This window comes from Polypterus senegalus, chromosome 11 (assembly GCF_016835505.1).
Source record: "Polypterus senegalus isolate Bchr_013 chromosome 11, ASM1683550v1, whole genome shotgun sequence".
NCBI lineage: Eukaryota > Metazoa > Chordata > Cladistia > Polypteriformes > Polypteridae > Polypterus > Polypterus senegalus.
The window spans coordinates 49,607,233-49,623,433 of record NC_053164.1 but is presented as its reverse complement, the minus strand read 5'-3'; the positions used below and the strand labels follow the sequence as shown (position 1 = coordinate 49,623,433).

General features: G+C 36.6%; 1 protein-coding gene across 4 annotated transcripts in view; it reads left to right on the top strand.

Moving 5' to 3' along the window:
* Positions 1 to 16,201, top strand: part of ank1a (ankyrin 1, erythrocytic a) — a 295,220-nt gene that overhangs the window by 121,343 nt on the left and 157,676 nt on the right. For all 4 annotated transcript variants that reach the window (XM_039768574.1, XM_039768575.1, XM_039768576.1 and 1 more), the window contains exons 5-7: positions 8,447 to 8,545; positions 10,692 to 10,877; positions 11,266 to 11,364. In XM_039768574.1, the coding sequence (XP_039624508.1) occupies positions 8,447 to 8,545; positions 10,692 to 10,877; positions 11,266 to 11,364 (384 nt within the window). The remainder of the gene's footprint in view (positions 1 to 8,446; positions 8,546 to 10,691; positions 10,878 to 11,265; positions 11,365 to 16,201) is intronic.

Below are 16,201 nucleotides of genomic sequence, written 5' to 3'. Positions count from 1 at the left end.
TCAAACCGATTATGACAACAGCAATCCAAGCTGTGAGATCTGAAACAAGATTACTGTTCACATGGCCAACTGTACGTTGCATGCTCAAGAGTAAGCTGAGCGCACAGCTTGGTCATATTACAACCGGAGGGCCGAACTCACAATGTGGTATACAAAGAGATCCTTAACAAATAATTATTGGTATATTTTCCCTCAGTTTAAAAAGGTTTAATTTTCTTCTTAATAAAAATTTTATCTATCTATCTATCTATCTATCTATCTATCTATCTATCTATCTATCTATCTATCTATCTATCTATCTATCTATCTATCTATCTATCTATCTATATATTCAGTTTATTTGATTTATATTCATGTAGGTCCTTGTGTGCCAACCTAGAGATGCCCTTGGACAGACGGCATTAGTTTAAGCTTGCAGTGTCCCCTCAAGCTACTCCATTGTAATATACATTCACATCTATAGACTTTGAATTTCCCCACCCAACATCTCTGAAATTGTTTACATTTGCATGCTCAGCTGCTTAATTTAAATAGAGATGTCTAATTCTCCTTCTCTCTGGAATGTTTTGCTTTTTATTAAAAACTCTCTTACATGTGTAACTCATCATAGTTATCCATTCCGCTCAATCTACCTTTGGCCCCTGAACACGGCGCTGGTAACTCTGAGGGAGATTCCCTGACCCCCTCCCAATCCCACCCCCTGCATTTAGATTGTGGCACTCAAATTGTGCAATGCCTTGCTCTTCATGTTAATACTGTACATCAGTGTAACACTCAGGGTACCGTCACCTATGTCTATTCATTTCTAACACTGCTTTGCATATACATTCACATCTGCGGACTTTATAAATAGAGACCACATACAGCAGATTAGAAACATGAAAATAAATATAGTTAATTGAACTACAGTATATAGTATAAACAAATGAAAATTGTAAATATCTCATTAATGATAATAATATATGCTCAAATTTCATATTACTCATACTGATTAACAATTTCAATTCAAAAGAATACACCATTTCCTGTAAAAATTGTATTTGCAATGACCATTACAAAAACCATGTCACTAGGAAAAGCAGAAATTGATCTAATGCAGGAATGTTTTACATACAACTGTGCATAGCATGTTCAAGAGTAAGCAGCACCAGTGACCTAATAATATTATTATTACTACTTATTATTTCACTGATGCCTTTATTCAAGATGACTTACAATATTTGAGATCCAGTTGGTTAAGTTTCTTTTGTTTTTCTATTAGGAACACAGGCAGGCAAAGTGACTTGTCACACAATGTCAGTATCAGGATTTGAACACACAGCTTCAGAGTTTGAAGTTCTAGGTTCAAAGTCTTAATTACTACACCATGCAGCCTGCTAGTAATATTAACTGTCAGCTCTATAACTGATGCCCATTGTCTTAATGAAATTTACCAGGCAGAGCCGAGTAACACAGCTATTCGTGGACTAAGAAAGCAATCATAGTACCGGTGTATCTTTGAAAGTCATAAATTGTGAAAGGCTGAAAATATGTTACTTGTACAAGTAAATAAAAAAATTTAATTTTAATCTAATCACTTGAACAATTGATTATGATTATTTTCAGTGGAGAATATCATGTTCTGTTGTAAATCAACATCAATTTCAATTGCACATATTTATACAAAACATGTTGCTCAAAGTAGTTTACAAGATGCTAAAAAATTGGAAGTATTAAAAAAATAAATTAAAGATAAATAAGTTTAAGAGTGACTTGTGAAATCCCAAAAAAAATACATGAGAATAAATCAATACGCATGTACACAGTAGAGATAAACAAGTAACAGATAGAGTCTTTAAATATGGATTCAATCGCTAAATTGATATAAGGATTATAATGATAAGTTTGATGTTGCGGTCAGATGGCCAGCGAGGACATAAAAATAAAAATTCCAACTGCCGCGATGCTGGAGAAAATAAACCTGCAGGGTTTCCAAGACTAAATGCCTGCCCTGACTGTAACTGGATATTCTACCAAACACAGATGTGCTTAAGTAGTTCCTTCTTATTTTTATGCTTCATCCTAGAAGATTCGATTCAGTGGGTCCCATTGATAGGGGGACTGCCCACATTCCTCCAGACATCACTGGTGGTTATAGAAAAACTGGAAAAGAAAACACAAAATAGCTTAGATTAATAATAATTTGTGAAGCATATGATATTGAAATACATAGTGTATATAATTTATTAGAAGTGTTAGTGGTATAACGGGTCCATAGCTAAGAAAAAGGATGGCTGATATTAAATAAATAATGGACGCACTCACATTGGGGAGTGGATCAGGTGCAAATGATTTGCTGTGATGACTGTTTATCTCTGGGATGGTGTGAGATGGTGTCAGATGGCCTTGCCGGCACATGCTGGTGGTCTGATTGTCTCATTATCAGCCTGGGGCATCAATCAGGTGATCCCACCTACAACCGCTCCCCATCCTATAAAAGAGAGTGCAAGATCTGAAAGGGGGAGAATAGAACAGAGGTTAAAGGAGGGGGGAGGCGGAAGGAGTGGAAACACTGGCAGCCAGCTGTGTGGAGAGCCCCTGGAGAAGAACAGATGGCCCTCAGCCAAGGGGTTGCTGTAGTGGATCGCTCCAACTGAGCGACTTAGGGGAGCTGGAGTGATCAGGTGGCCACAGAAGCCCAACAAGGCAGCAGGAGTCAGAGGCTTGGATTGAGAGACCCATTGTGAGCTCCTTGGTTTTTGGGGAACTGGGTCTAGGTCCAGAGAGGGAGCCTTACTGTAGCCATGGGACAGCAGGGACCTGGACCTGTGGAAGGTCAGCTGTGTCTGTCGTTCAGGCGACTGCTCTGCTGCAATCATGAAGCATGGTTAGCCCATTGCTAGAGAAATATGTGAATGTTTTCATATCAGTTTGATGAGAAGGCTCACCAGTAAGTGACTTTTGATTTTTGTGGGTCTAGGCAGTTCAATAAGAATGGTTTACACACAAGTATAGGACTTTTACTATTTAAATTAAGTTAACATGGAACCAATATCCAGTGAACCAAATGTTGACAAAAATGTTGTTTATGTATCCCCAAGAGAAATGGATGTATTCTGTTTAACAAATTCAAAGAGTGTTTTGAAAACCACTGCTTTTAAATGAGCATTTAAGATATTCTGAAAGAAGTACACAGGAAAATAGGTACAAACATGAACTTTTATTGTGGATCTCTCTTGGAAATATTTTACTGTTATAAAAGAACACAATGATCATCTGCTGATCTCATATACTAGAGTGAGAGAAAGAGGCATAGCACTGGGTGGAAGCTGCAGAGTTTTAGTTTTTCTTCTTAGTCAGCCATTTCCAGACTACAAGGAGGACATGGGCATGTGACTCTCTTTGCAACCACTCTCATCTGTGTTTCTTTAAATTGCTCACAATAAATGTGACAGAATGAGCATAAACTGGACAATATAGTCAGTAGATTTCACAACGATGACATTTGTTTCACTTTTTCAGTGTACTTTACAGATATGCCATTGTTTTTGTCCAAAGTGATCAAATAATTGTCTGCTGAGATTTCTTCATGATAACAGCTGTTGGTGTTGGAGCTGTGTAGTGTCAGTAGTTAATTAATGGAAATGTTTCTCTCTCAAGACATTATTTTCAACCATGTCTTTCACCCTGTCTTTCTTTCTGCTTGACCCTTCTAGCTCAATTTATAACCTGTGATTCCAAACCTACTGCCAGACAAGCAAGCTGCCAGCATTAAAGAAATTTAGCAATTACGTTAATTTTCCAATAAACACAATCCTTGACCAAACACTGGAACAGAATAGAGGAACATTAGATTAGCTTGACAGAATCTCATATACTTTTAGACACATTCATGAAATTTAACAGAGAGTGAAAGAACTGCCTTTAAAATAAATATGGTACAATTGAGTATGCATGAACTTTAGTCATTATTTCTGCAGTGTTAAAACATGAAAATAATTTTGACAAGAACAGGTCATTCAGCTACATTTCCTTAAGTACTACTATATTCCACCCTACTTGGTAAGGTATTCTATATATTTATGAATTAAAACCTTCCAACATTTGTCAGAAATTTGTCCTGCTTCCATCTGCACCCCTTTCTTCTTTTTAAATCCACCATACTATTTCCCATTACAGTTCTGTACACTTCAGTGATGTCTCATCTTAGCTTTCATTGGAGTAAACTGAAATATTTAATTTTCTTCAATCTTTCCTCATGCCTTATTTCACACTGTCTTGGATTCAATCTAGCTGCTTTTCTGAACATATAGTGTTATGAAACCTCCCATGCTATTTACCTTCTTACTCATGTCTGTACATTGTCTGGATGTGACGCCATTAGAAAAACTAGACTAGCGTATATTCAAATCTAAGATTTTTAATTTCCATGTACATTTCTATTGTGACCAGTAAGGGACGCTGCAGCTTCCCAAACAGGACACAATAAGGCCCAAACATACTTTATGCTCAAAATAAGGGCCCTACACCATCTTCACAAGAATAACCAAAAAAAAAAACACACCAAGCAAAATTCTCCATCATCCTCCAAGAGCGTAGCCCACTGCCTCCTGACTCTGACGCAGTCCAAATGAGGCAGTGTGCTCTGTTTTAAAGTTGACCTGGAAACCTCTTCCAGTCTCCTCTCTAACTTGTCCATAGCAATTCCGGGTCATATGAAAACCAGGGCAGTCCTCCTCCAGCAGCACTCTCTGGTGATCCCCAAACTCCCCGAAAGGATTGCGTTTCCGGACTCCATTACCCATGCGATTGTCCTAATCGGGTTTAGCCCTGAGGACACGGCCACCTGCCGTGTTGGGGAATGACTTGCTCCCGGTGAGCCTGTTCTCTCAGTCCTTCCATTATGGCCTCTTGAATGGGTATGAAACCATTCATTATCGCAGCCAGGATGCCCGTCCTTGCTTTTGGGCATCACACCACACACACATTTAATGTTTACTGGGCCATACCAATACAATTAGGATAGGGAACCCTTTGTCTCCCTGTGGTATCCCTTATGAGCTGTCATTTTCTTCAGGCAACAGAGTGGTAACATGTTCATCACAATGTTACAACCTTACATTAGGAATTTCTATCTGCTCTAGAGTTTAAACACTGTAACTGTTACTCGGGTGATCAAACACAGTAAGGCCATACTACTGTATCAAAATTTCACATCCTTAACTTTGAGAAAAACTGATATTTTTTTTTTACAAACTGTGGCTCTGAGAGAGAACACAGTGATCTAATCAGTTTTACTCTCGCAGATCACGCCTTACATAATTTTCATAGACACCTGCATAATATTAATGCAGCTGCTGGTCTAGATTCCTCTGCAGAGTTTCATTTACTTGTTACTTAGACACCTTTAAAGACGTGCACTAGTCTTGCTTGTGGTTGGTTTAGCAAAACATTAGCTTTAGTAACAATTTTATCAAAAAGATCAAGACATCATCTTTCATCCCCTCCACAGTTGTCATAGCAAATTTAAATATCTCACCCATTCTGAGTACAGAGACACTCCTGTCAAAGTTGTCTTTAATCTCCCCCATGCTTACTTTGTCTCTTGAGCCACAGACAGAATTGCTGTTTGCTTCAGACCCCATATATTCACAGCCCTGTTAATTTCACATCTCCGTATTTTATACCACACCGAAAGTAAAAATGTATTTTAAAATCGTGCACCTCCTGACACCCCATCATTTATCAGTTTACAAACTGGCGATCTTCAAACTGACATTTTAATTAACTTCCTGTTTCACATACCTGGACATTGACATTCTTACCTAATTAAACCATACTTCTTACTTGCGCATGCTGAAACTGTTTAAACTAAAAATGGTTCCTCTTCAGTTGTGTTAGTTAGTCATTGTGTGGTCTCGACCACTAATGAAACAAAGTCTGTAATTTCCAGTTAATCTGGAATGCTAGAAGGCCTAATTTGATAGATGCAACTCCAGAAGAGATGCTGGACTTTTTTCAGGTTTAAGGTCTTTCTTTGGGCATTTGTTTTAAAACCCCGTTTATCTGTCTTAACCTATGTTTTACTTCCATTGGAACCTTGTGCTCTATCCAGTATATCTGCAAGCCCTATTATGCAACACTCCAAGTTCTGTATGCTGTCCTGTTAAAGCTTTCTGCTTGGTTAAAAACAAGATTGGCTGGTGGCTAAAACTGCGTAGTTGGACTCCTTTCTTTGCTCTCTGTTGTCTTCAGCCTCAGGATAATAAAATTATTGGAAATTTTCATACTTTTAATAGGGATATGTGTGTTCTGACAAATACATTTCATATTTGATTATCCTGTCTCAGCCTCTTACTCTTTTGTCAACTATGTTCTGATTTCAAAGCCTGCTCTGTCTTTCACTGAAACTCCTAATTATATTTATTCTCCTCTTCCTTTTCAAAAGATACTCTCTCTGCTATTGACTCATATTTACCAAACTGTTTACACAAATCTCTCATTATCAACCCTTAAAACTGCATTCTTGTTTTTGAAAACAGTTCTCAGTACTCCAATATTCCTATTTATCAGCTGACACGTTTAAAAACTATCACTTGATAGTGCTGCTCTTCACACTGTTTACTGTGTCCAGAACTCTTGTTTTCAGTTTTGTCTATCCAGGCAGGCAGTTTTTGCCTCACTCTTTTACTGCTATATGTTGAACTTTTTGTCCGCTTTTATTTTATTTATTCATGCTGCTTCTGAATGTGATAAAAGTTATTAGAAGAGAGTCTTTCAAAGGATAGTATTCAGGAAGTACTTTCAAGATATAGATATATAGATATAGATAGATAGATATAGATATATATACAACGAAATTTTCATTACAATGAAGTATTTTTATGGTCCCGACAGTTTCCCCATATGACATGAGTCTATAGAAATCTTGTTACTACGAAATAAATTCAGCAGATACTTTTCATTACAACGAAGTGCCCAAAAGACCTTGAAATGCCTGAATAAATCATCCACAGAGCAGTTAGTTCTGTGGTTGCAGCTCAGTTGTGCACAACGATCCCCCAAACTGAAACACTGTCAATTTTTTTTTTTCTTTCCTCGAACTTTCCTCGTACTGTTTTTTTTTGTGCTGTTTTTGTTTTCGGTGGTTTTCAGTGATACCTTTTGCTTATTGCTCGTTAACATTTGAAAAACATCCATTGGAATTTAACTTATTGTCAGCCTCCTATAGAAACAACAGACACGAAAAAACAATAACAGATAACGATAACAAAAAGAAAAAAGACGTTGCCAGTGAATTCGGAATTTCACCAGCGACACTGTCAACTTTCTTGAAAGACCGAGCAAAAAAATAAGAAAAATCTCAGGTTGCAAACGTATGCGAACTTCTGCATTTGAAGATGTCGAAAAAGCCGTTTTTATGTGGTTCAGTGCTGCTCATTCAAGATACATTCCTATTAATGTGGCACTCATTCAAGAAAATGTGAGGTTTCTAAGCTTTCTTGGTACCTCCCCCAACTGGGCAACATGCCGAAGAGCGTCCTGAAGTGCGATCACCATGTCTGTGGAAGACTGTTTATCTGTGCCAGGGCAACAGCAGGCTCACAGCTCTGCAGCGTCTCTCCGCCAAAGCAAGCAGAAAAGATCTCAATGGGTGATGCAAGGAACATTGTAAATGCAGGGAACAAAATTATTTGCCCACTAACCTAGCCACATCCCTGCCTGACTGCTGTGTCTGTGTATCAGAGAGTGGCAGATCCAGCTACAATAAATAACCATGCTGTTCCTGTTTCAAGCTAAAGAAAGCTGGTTTTGCTAAAGTACTGAGACTCAGCCTCATGTTTTGGGGTGCAAGACAGGGACTTATAGTGTGGCCCCAGTCTTTTAGGATTTGCTTCTGTGTCACTTCAATGTAGTGCAGTGAGCCTGCTGTTGCCCTACCCCGGCAACGGACAAGCAATCTTACACAGACACGGCAATCCGCTTCGGGACGCACTTCAGCATGTTGTTCCCGTTGGGTGAAAGTGATCCCAAGGAAGAAGAAATGTATCATTCAGCTTCTGATTGATAACTGTGCTGCCCACAACATGCTTCCACATTTATATAATGTTCGCGTTGAATTCCTCCCATCCAATTGCTCAGCAGCGCTTCAGCCATTGGATTTGGGCATCATTCACACCCTGAAAGTGTATTATCACAAGGAAATGCTGAGAAAAATTCTCGTCAGCATAACTTGTAGACAGGAGGAGATTAAAATTAACGTGAAAGAAGCTACTGAAATGATTGCAAACGCCTGGATGCAAGTGAAAGAAAGCACTATAGTGACAAATACAGCATCTCATTACAACAAAATATTCAATACAACAAAATATTTTTTAGGTTCCTGGCAGTTCATTGTAACAGAATTTTACCAATATATATATATATATATTGTTCCTAGTATTTTTTTATTTTTGGTTATTTGCAGAAAGGCTTCACACCTCTTTACATGGCTGCACAAGAAAACCATCTCGAAGTGGTCAAGTTCTTGTTGGAGAATGGAGCCAATCAGAACATTGCAACAGAGGTGAGTTCCTTTTTGATTAACTGAGTGCTATTATTGCTCATTTTTGCTACATTTGACCAAATCTGTCTTGTTGGTGACGTCACTGAATATTTATTATTAATGTGGTGGATGCAAAAACTCTCGATATTCTTAGTAATAGTTAGCTTCATTTCTAGTAGCTCCCAGTGGCAGGAAATTATGTTCTGGTTGAGACTGTTTTTCTGAATCTGATTTCAGTTTTGTTTTGCTTTTTGAATATTGTTTATTCATTCTTGTTTTGCCTCTTCCAGTATTATGATCCTTGTTTTGACAATGATTTCTGGATCATCTTCTGTTTTTTGGTGCTCACAATAATCACCAGGCATCTTACATTTCCACAATCGAATATATGTTAATGGAAATTAAATTCTGCACTTTTTACTGTTTTATTGTTTAACGTAATGGAAAAATGTCTGAATTAAAATAAAAAAGCAATTAAAGTGTAGTTTACTTCAATTTATTATTATACAGTGGTCTTCTGTGCACACAGACTCAGAGCACTTAAACAGATTTTAAACGGCAGATATACAAAAATGTCCTGTTGCAATATTTTTTGTTACCTTACATCATCAGACACCTGCCGAAAAGTGTCAAGAATTTTTCTTTTGAGGAATTTAAAAGCAATTAATTTTATTTAATACTTACATAACAAAATGCATTGTTTCAACATTCATACAGATGGCAAACCACTATAAAAACACTTAGCTTCTTCTTTACCATAGATGGTATGGTATGGTATACCGTTAATGCAGGGGTATCAAGCTTATCTCCCTCATGCTGAATCCAGCCTTTTGATCAATTCACCATTGTTAGATTTGGACCACAATGATATTTTTTTTAAAAGATGTTCAATAACAAGCTTTTCATATACAGAATGAATCTCTGCTGCAGAGATTTAATTAAAACAGATCGTGTTCAGATGAGGTTATGCTTCATAAAAGAGATTGTGTTTGGTTGAGTGTTTAACTACAAGGAAGAAAAGAGTTTGATTTGAAACATGCAATTCAAAATACTTTGTCAGGTAATTATGAACAAACTTGTGTCTCTTTTCTTCAGCTCATTGGTATTTGTGAAAAAATAAATTCTTTGTTTTTTGTCACTTGTCTGTTATTTTCTGTTGTACACTTGGAACTATAAGGATCTTGTCTACAAAAAACTTCAACTGAGATAATCTGTTGTTGGCAGTCATTATTAACACATTGCTCACATGACTAGAGAGACTGTAAATCTGCCCTGAGCTGCAATTAAGATTAACAGGGGTGAAAAAATGTAACAGTATTTGGAAACTGTACAGTATTTAAGACTTTTTAAATTATTTATCAAGAAAGGGCATGTTATATTACAGAACTAAATTGTAATACTACATACTGTACGGCGAACAAGAAATAATCACAATATACTCATTACCATTATCATAGCATATCACTTGTACCTGGCAGTTCCTACCCAAATAAATAGTAAGAGATAACACCATGCAACATTTGTATAAATTAAAGTTTAAAAATCTAATAAAGTAATACACTTTGTCTCATCTCGTCCAACAAATTCAGTGTTTGTCAGACTTAAGTTATCTGGCACTTATGTTGTAAAATGCATGTTAGAGTCGATATTCTTTGTGTGTCACAACTGATGTCAAAGTTTACCAACTTGCCATAGAAGTGGAACCATTAAGTTCCAGAGGAGGATACCATGAGTAGAATTGGATAAGGTCCAGTCAAAGTCAGTCGTGATGTTGGACACAATTATACTTAGACAAACAGCTAACAAACAATATTAACAGATGAATTAGCAGCTCTAATAATGGTATGTCAGATTAAAATAGTGAGTCTTTAATCTTGATTTGAAAAATGAGACTTGTGAGGTAAATCATTTCAAAGACCACAACAGCAACAGTCAAGTTTTTCCTTCAAGGTTTTATAGAGAGCCTTTTCCGTCTTGTGATTTCCATACATTTTCTGGAGTACAGCCTTTAATACATTCTGTTAGGTAAATGGGAGTGACATTTTTATAGCCTTATTTTTACAAGTTTTTCTATTTTTTTTTTTAATTGTTTATTAAACAGTAAATTTTATTTGTGGTATATTAATGTGGGCCTATATGGCTTCTTGATTCTCTGTTCATCATATAGGATGGCTTTACTCCACTGGCTGTCGCTCTCCAGCAGGGTCACGAAAATGTTGTGGCATTGCTCATCAATTATGGAACCAAAGGGAAAGTACGGCTGCCAGCACTGCATATAGCTGCTCGAAATGATGACACGAGAACTGCAGCTGTGCTGCTTCAAAATGATCCCAATCCTGATGTCCTGTCCAAGGTAATTAAGGATCAAACACTGCCATGACTTTGAATAGTGATGTGTATTAAATTGCATAATAGAGAAAGCTGGACACCAGCAGGTTCCAAAAAGCAAACACAAATGATGGAATTAGCACTAAGCACCAATCCTTGAGAAAGGTAAGAAGAGCTTTTATTTCTTTTTCTGTATAAGCAGCTTGGGGACAGGTTTTACTGCTTCAGTAATTGGAGGAAATGAGTGATCTATTTCAGTCGTGTCCAAGAAATATTTTCTTAAGTAAAATGATGGCTTCACCAACTATCATCAAGAAGAGCAGACAATCAAATTGAATGAATATATGCATACAAAAGTTTTGTTTTGAGCCTTTGCAACAATGATCTAATCCACATCCCTTTGCTCTCTGCAGACCGGATTCACGCCCTTACATATTGCAGCTCATTATGAAAACCTGAATGTAGCACAGCTTCTGATCAACAGGGGCGCCAATGTTAATTTCACTCCAAAGGTAAGGTGTTCTTGGGGACATAAATGTGGAATACATATATTTTTGTTTTGTTACAGTTGCTTGGCATGGTTGTGAGTATATGTTAGATTGTTCATTCCTTCTTGGAAACCGCTTCATATCTGATCACGTCAAGTGTGCAGTTATGCTACATGTTGATAGAGGCTGCTATATAAATCCCTACACTGTTTAATCCTTACAGTTTGTAAAGTTGTGACATTTAGATCATGATAAAGATGACTCCATGACCCACAGATGAAAGGAAATTGCACTCAGACTTTTTTACAACTGCCTAAAATGCCCTTACTTGAGGCTTTAAGGAAAGATGAGGTCCTGTTTTGTGTCGGGCATGTTCAGCTTCAGCTCTGTCTCTCTTATTTCTTGTGTCCCATACTGGTGTTGTGTGCTGCATTTCTACCCAACCACCAACTGTGCACAAGTCTACTTTAAAAGCTTTAAATATTAAGTATATGGTACTGTGCGAATAACATAATGTAATGTTTTTTAATTGTTGTTAGACTCCACTTTTCACACTTCTCAAGTTCAAGTTTGTTTTTTATGGTACAGGATAGTTAGAGAATTTTCAAGTTATTTTTTCACAATTTTTGTGTGTACTAATTTGCCACGAGAAATTGTGTCAATTAGTATAACATTTTGTATAAATTTTAAAAATACCTGTGAGAACAGTTTAAAATGGGGTCTATGGGGTTCCAAATGTAATAGCAAAGACTTAAACATTCTGAATATGTCCACTTTGAAGTGGTAAAGGTTTCAACTTTGGAAAATATGCCATCCGTGTTTCTGTGGTATGCCGACAACAAAAAAAACAAAAACATTTTTGTGCAGATAAGGAAATTTTTCCTGTTCACTTTTCTGCTCACAGCAAAAGCTGTGGAGTTTCTATGGAAATGAATAGATAGATAGATAGATAGATAGATAGATAGATAGATAGATAGATAGATAGATAGATAGATAGATAGATAGATAGATAGATAGATAGATAGATAGATACTTTATTAATCCCAAGGGGAAATTCACATAATCCAGCAGCAGTATAATAAGGAATAAGGAAGTAAAATAGCACAAAACTACTCAAGTGTGTGAAGTTGTGTGTAATGGATATGTTTATAGAGCCCAAGGATTACTGTGAACAACGAAAGACCAGAGGCAATGCAAGATTCCAATAAAACTGCCAATAAATACACACCAAGCAAATGACCAGAACAAGCAGAACTCTATTCTACATAACAAAGAGCCACATATTAACACTGTAACTCAACAAGCCCAATGTCACGAGAGGCTGTGTCAACCAAACATGCTGAAGATTGTATGAATAATCACCCAGGCTCACACATACAGAAAGCCAACCATACAGCACTAAATGTACCAGTCAGTGCAACTGCAATGGAAGATCATAAAATAAAACAAAATAAAAATGTAGGAATAGAAATTCAAAGATTACAATGCATCAGTCTAGCTCTGCATGTAGCTAACAGGTCTACTAAAATAACAGTTGGTTTAACTGTTTGCTTAACATTTAGCTAGCAAACATTTTACTATAAGTAAAGTAAAATGACACCATGGCCGATGTGTAATATATTACGTTAAAAAACACAAACTCAAAAGCAGATATTAAGGCACTTAACTAGCCCGTGGGAAACGTGAACTCGACAAGTCAATGTGTTTTGTATTGTCAAAAAGTACATTTTAAAAAATACCAGATATTTTTAAAATAATTTTGGCTCAGACCACACTCTAAACAATCAAATCATTCTGAGTAGGAACAGCAATCTAAATATTAATGAAATCATTTGGTGGATGAAAGTTTGTCAATGAGGGAGACATGCAATAAGGTGAAGAACACAGCTGGTCTTTTTTAACATTGCAGAATTACACAAGAAGTATATTTATATTTTGCTGAAAATTACATAAATACAGTACTCCGTTTTACAATATGTATACAACCTTAAGATTTAGATCAATACTTCAATGGTTTGAAAATGGAAGTACTTGGCAAGTTTTAAGGCTTTTGCGTTCATATTTAGAGTCTAGTTTCCCATGCCTACTGTTTTACACTGCAATAAGAGGCACATTCTTTTTAAATTCATAAAATATATTGCACAATTTCATCTGGAGAATGTATGTCCAGTATATGTGTATAAAAGAGAACTTATCCTTAAATTGGTGAACCATTCAGAAATGCACTCCAAACACACAATGACAGTGACTGGGAAGTAAACATTTATGGGGTGTAATGTTCTTGTGACTAATCCTTTGTGGCTGAATGTTTTGGTTTATCTGACAAAGGACAAATGTGTTCCTAAAATCAGCCTCTTCAATTATGGTAAAATGAGTATAGTATTGAATTATAAGAAATTCAGACAGCAGGAAAGTTGATTATTCCATTTCTGACACTTTCTAAAACATGTAAGTTACATTTCCAAAATGATGGGGGTGTCTAAGCCTTGGTGGATTTTTTTTTGTAAATATTTCTGCACAATTTTGAAGTAATTGAAAGAAATATAGCTTTTATTATACATTTAATGATATGTCATATTTACACAAGAAACAATCATACATTTGTCAATATGATTGGCTTTTGACATGTGGATAAAAACTAAGACTACTAATAAAAGTTCTTTCTATGGCAGAATTTGTTATATAAAGTATATTCTGGACAGGAGGGAGCTGTGAACTAGGACTATTATGAGCTAACTTTGCCATTTTATTTAGTGCCCAGTAACTCTGAACTAACAAGGTGTTTTACCAGCATATCATCCCTTGTGCACCTATAGAAGCTGAGTAGATCCAGACTTTCTTCAGACATTTGAGGATGGTGAGGCATTGGTGAACCTTCTTGGCAATAGTCAAGATGTGTTGTGCCAACTTCATATTTTAAGTGATAAGGACTCCCAGAAATTTAAAGCTGCTAACCCTTACCACAGCATCCCTCCTGATGCAGAGAAGAGTGTGGTCTGTCTCTTACTTCCTGAAGTTTATTACCAGCTCCTTGATTTTCCTGACATTAAAAATGATATTACTGTCCTGGCACCACCTTGTCATATGGCAAATCTCTTTTCTGTAAAATGTTTCATCATTGTTGGTGATCAGTCCTACAATGGTGGTGTCGTTAGCAAATATAATGGTGGAATTGGAATTTTGTGTAGGCATTCAGCCATACGTGAATAAAGAGTGCAGCAGGGGAATCAGTATATGATGTATACACCCTGGCAAATGTGGAAGCACTTTTCCTCAATGAGAGTATGACTATACTTTCAGTGTAACCTTTTGTCTGAACAACAGAGAACAACCAGATCAGCAACTCTAACTAAGAGAAAACATTTTTTTTTAAACTTTACATTTGTTCGCGGTGTGGCACAGTGGTACAGTAGTAGTGCTGCTGCCTCACACTAAGGAGACCAGGGTTTGCATCCTGTGTCCTCCCTGCATGGAGTTTGCATGTTCTTCCTGTGTCTGTGTAGGTTCTGCTGGGTGCTTCAGTTTCCTCCCACAGTCCTATGACATGCAGGTTAGGTGAACTGGAGATGCTCAATTGTCCTCTGTGTGTGCGTTTGGTGTGTGAGTGTGTGTTTTGACCCATGACGGACTGGGTTTCTTCCTGCCTTGTGCAGTATGCTAGCTGGGATAGGCTCCTGCACCCCTGATCTGGATTAAGCAGATTTTTTTTTATTATAACACAGCAGTCAATGATTTTGGCAATATCATTTCTGATGTGTTTTGGTTTTGAGTTTATGTGTAGCGGTTTGCAAGCTTAATGTGTTGCCAACAATGCATTAATACTTTTGTCTGTATACTGTAATTTGAAAGCCTTGTAGAAACTTTAACCTACTTCCGTGTTGTTGTTGTTGTTGTGCAGTATGTATAATCAGTGTTAACAAGTGAAAGGTAGATTATAGTAGAACAAATGAAAAACAGAATCATTATAAGGCAAGACAACCAGTCACCACCACCTCCATCATCCCAAGGAGCAGCAGCCTCCCTTTTACAGAATCATCTGTAAATCGTTTTGAATAGATTTTTTGCAAACACACATCAAGTGAAAGGCGTGAATGTGTGATGCATACAGATCAGTGACTGCAACCTTCACATGAATTCTTATGAACACTTTCAGCTTTTAATATTTATGTACTGCATACAAATGTAGTAAAGCTAAAACACAACGTTTCATGAAGCAAAAACACAATGCTGAGCACTATGTAGTACATTTAGTGATAATAGATGTCACAAAGCAATGTAGAGAAGTAAAATGTATAGCAGTAACCATATTTATAAAACTGACAAAAATCTATTCATCTGTTCATTTTCAGAATGTGCTTATTCTGTTTCAAGGTGATAGAAGGCCAAAACTTCTCTAAACAAAATTAGGTGCAAGACAGTCATAATTCCTGGATTGAGCTTGAGTCAATTACATGCCACACTATCAGTAATTCCTACTCATCCAAGATCAATTTAAAGATACTAGCTAAAAAACTGATACATCTTTTATTTCTGGGAATGTATCAAGTTGACTAAGGAAATCCACAACAACAATAACATGCAAACTTAATTTTGTTCATATTAAACAGAGAGTGTTAGCGTCAGCTACAATTAGAAGCCTTTATTGACATTATAGTATGTATAACAAAATTAAAGAGCAGCTACTCCTTCAGATGCAACAAAAAAGAATAAATCAATCATTTTTACAGTAACTATAAAATACAGGAATATATAAAAAATACTAATTAATAGGTAATAATGCGGTATTACTAGGCAACAGATGTGGTATTACTAAACAAGAAATGTTACTGATCATGCATGAATTACCGAAGAGATGAATGCT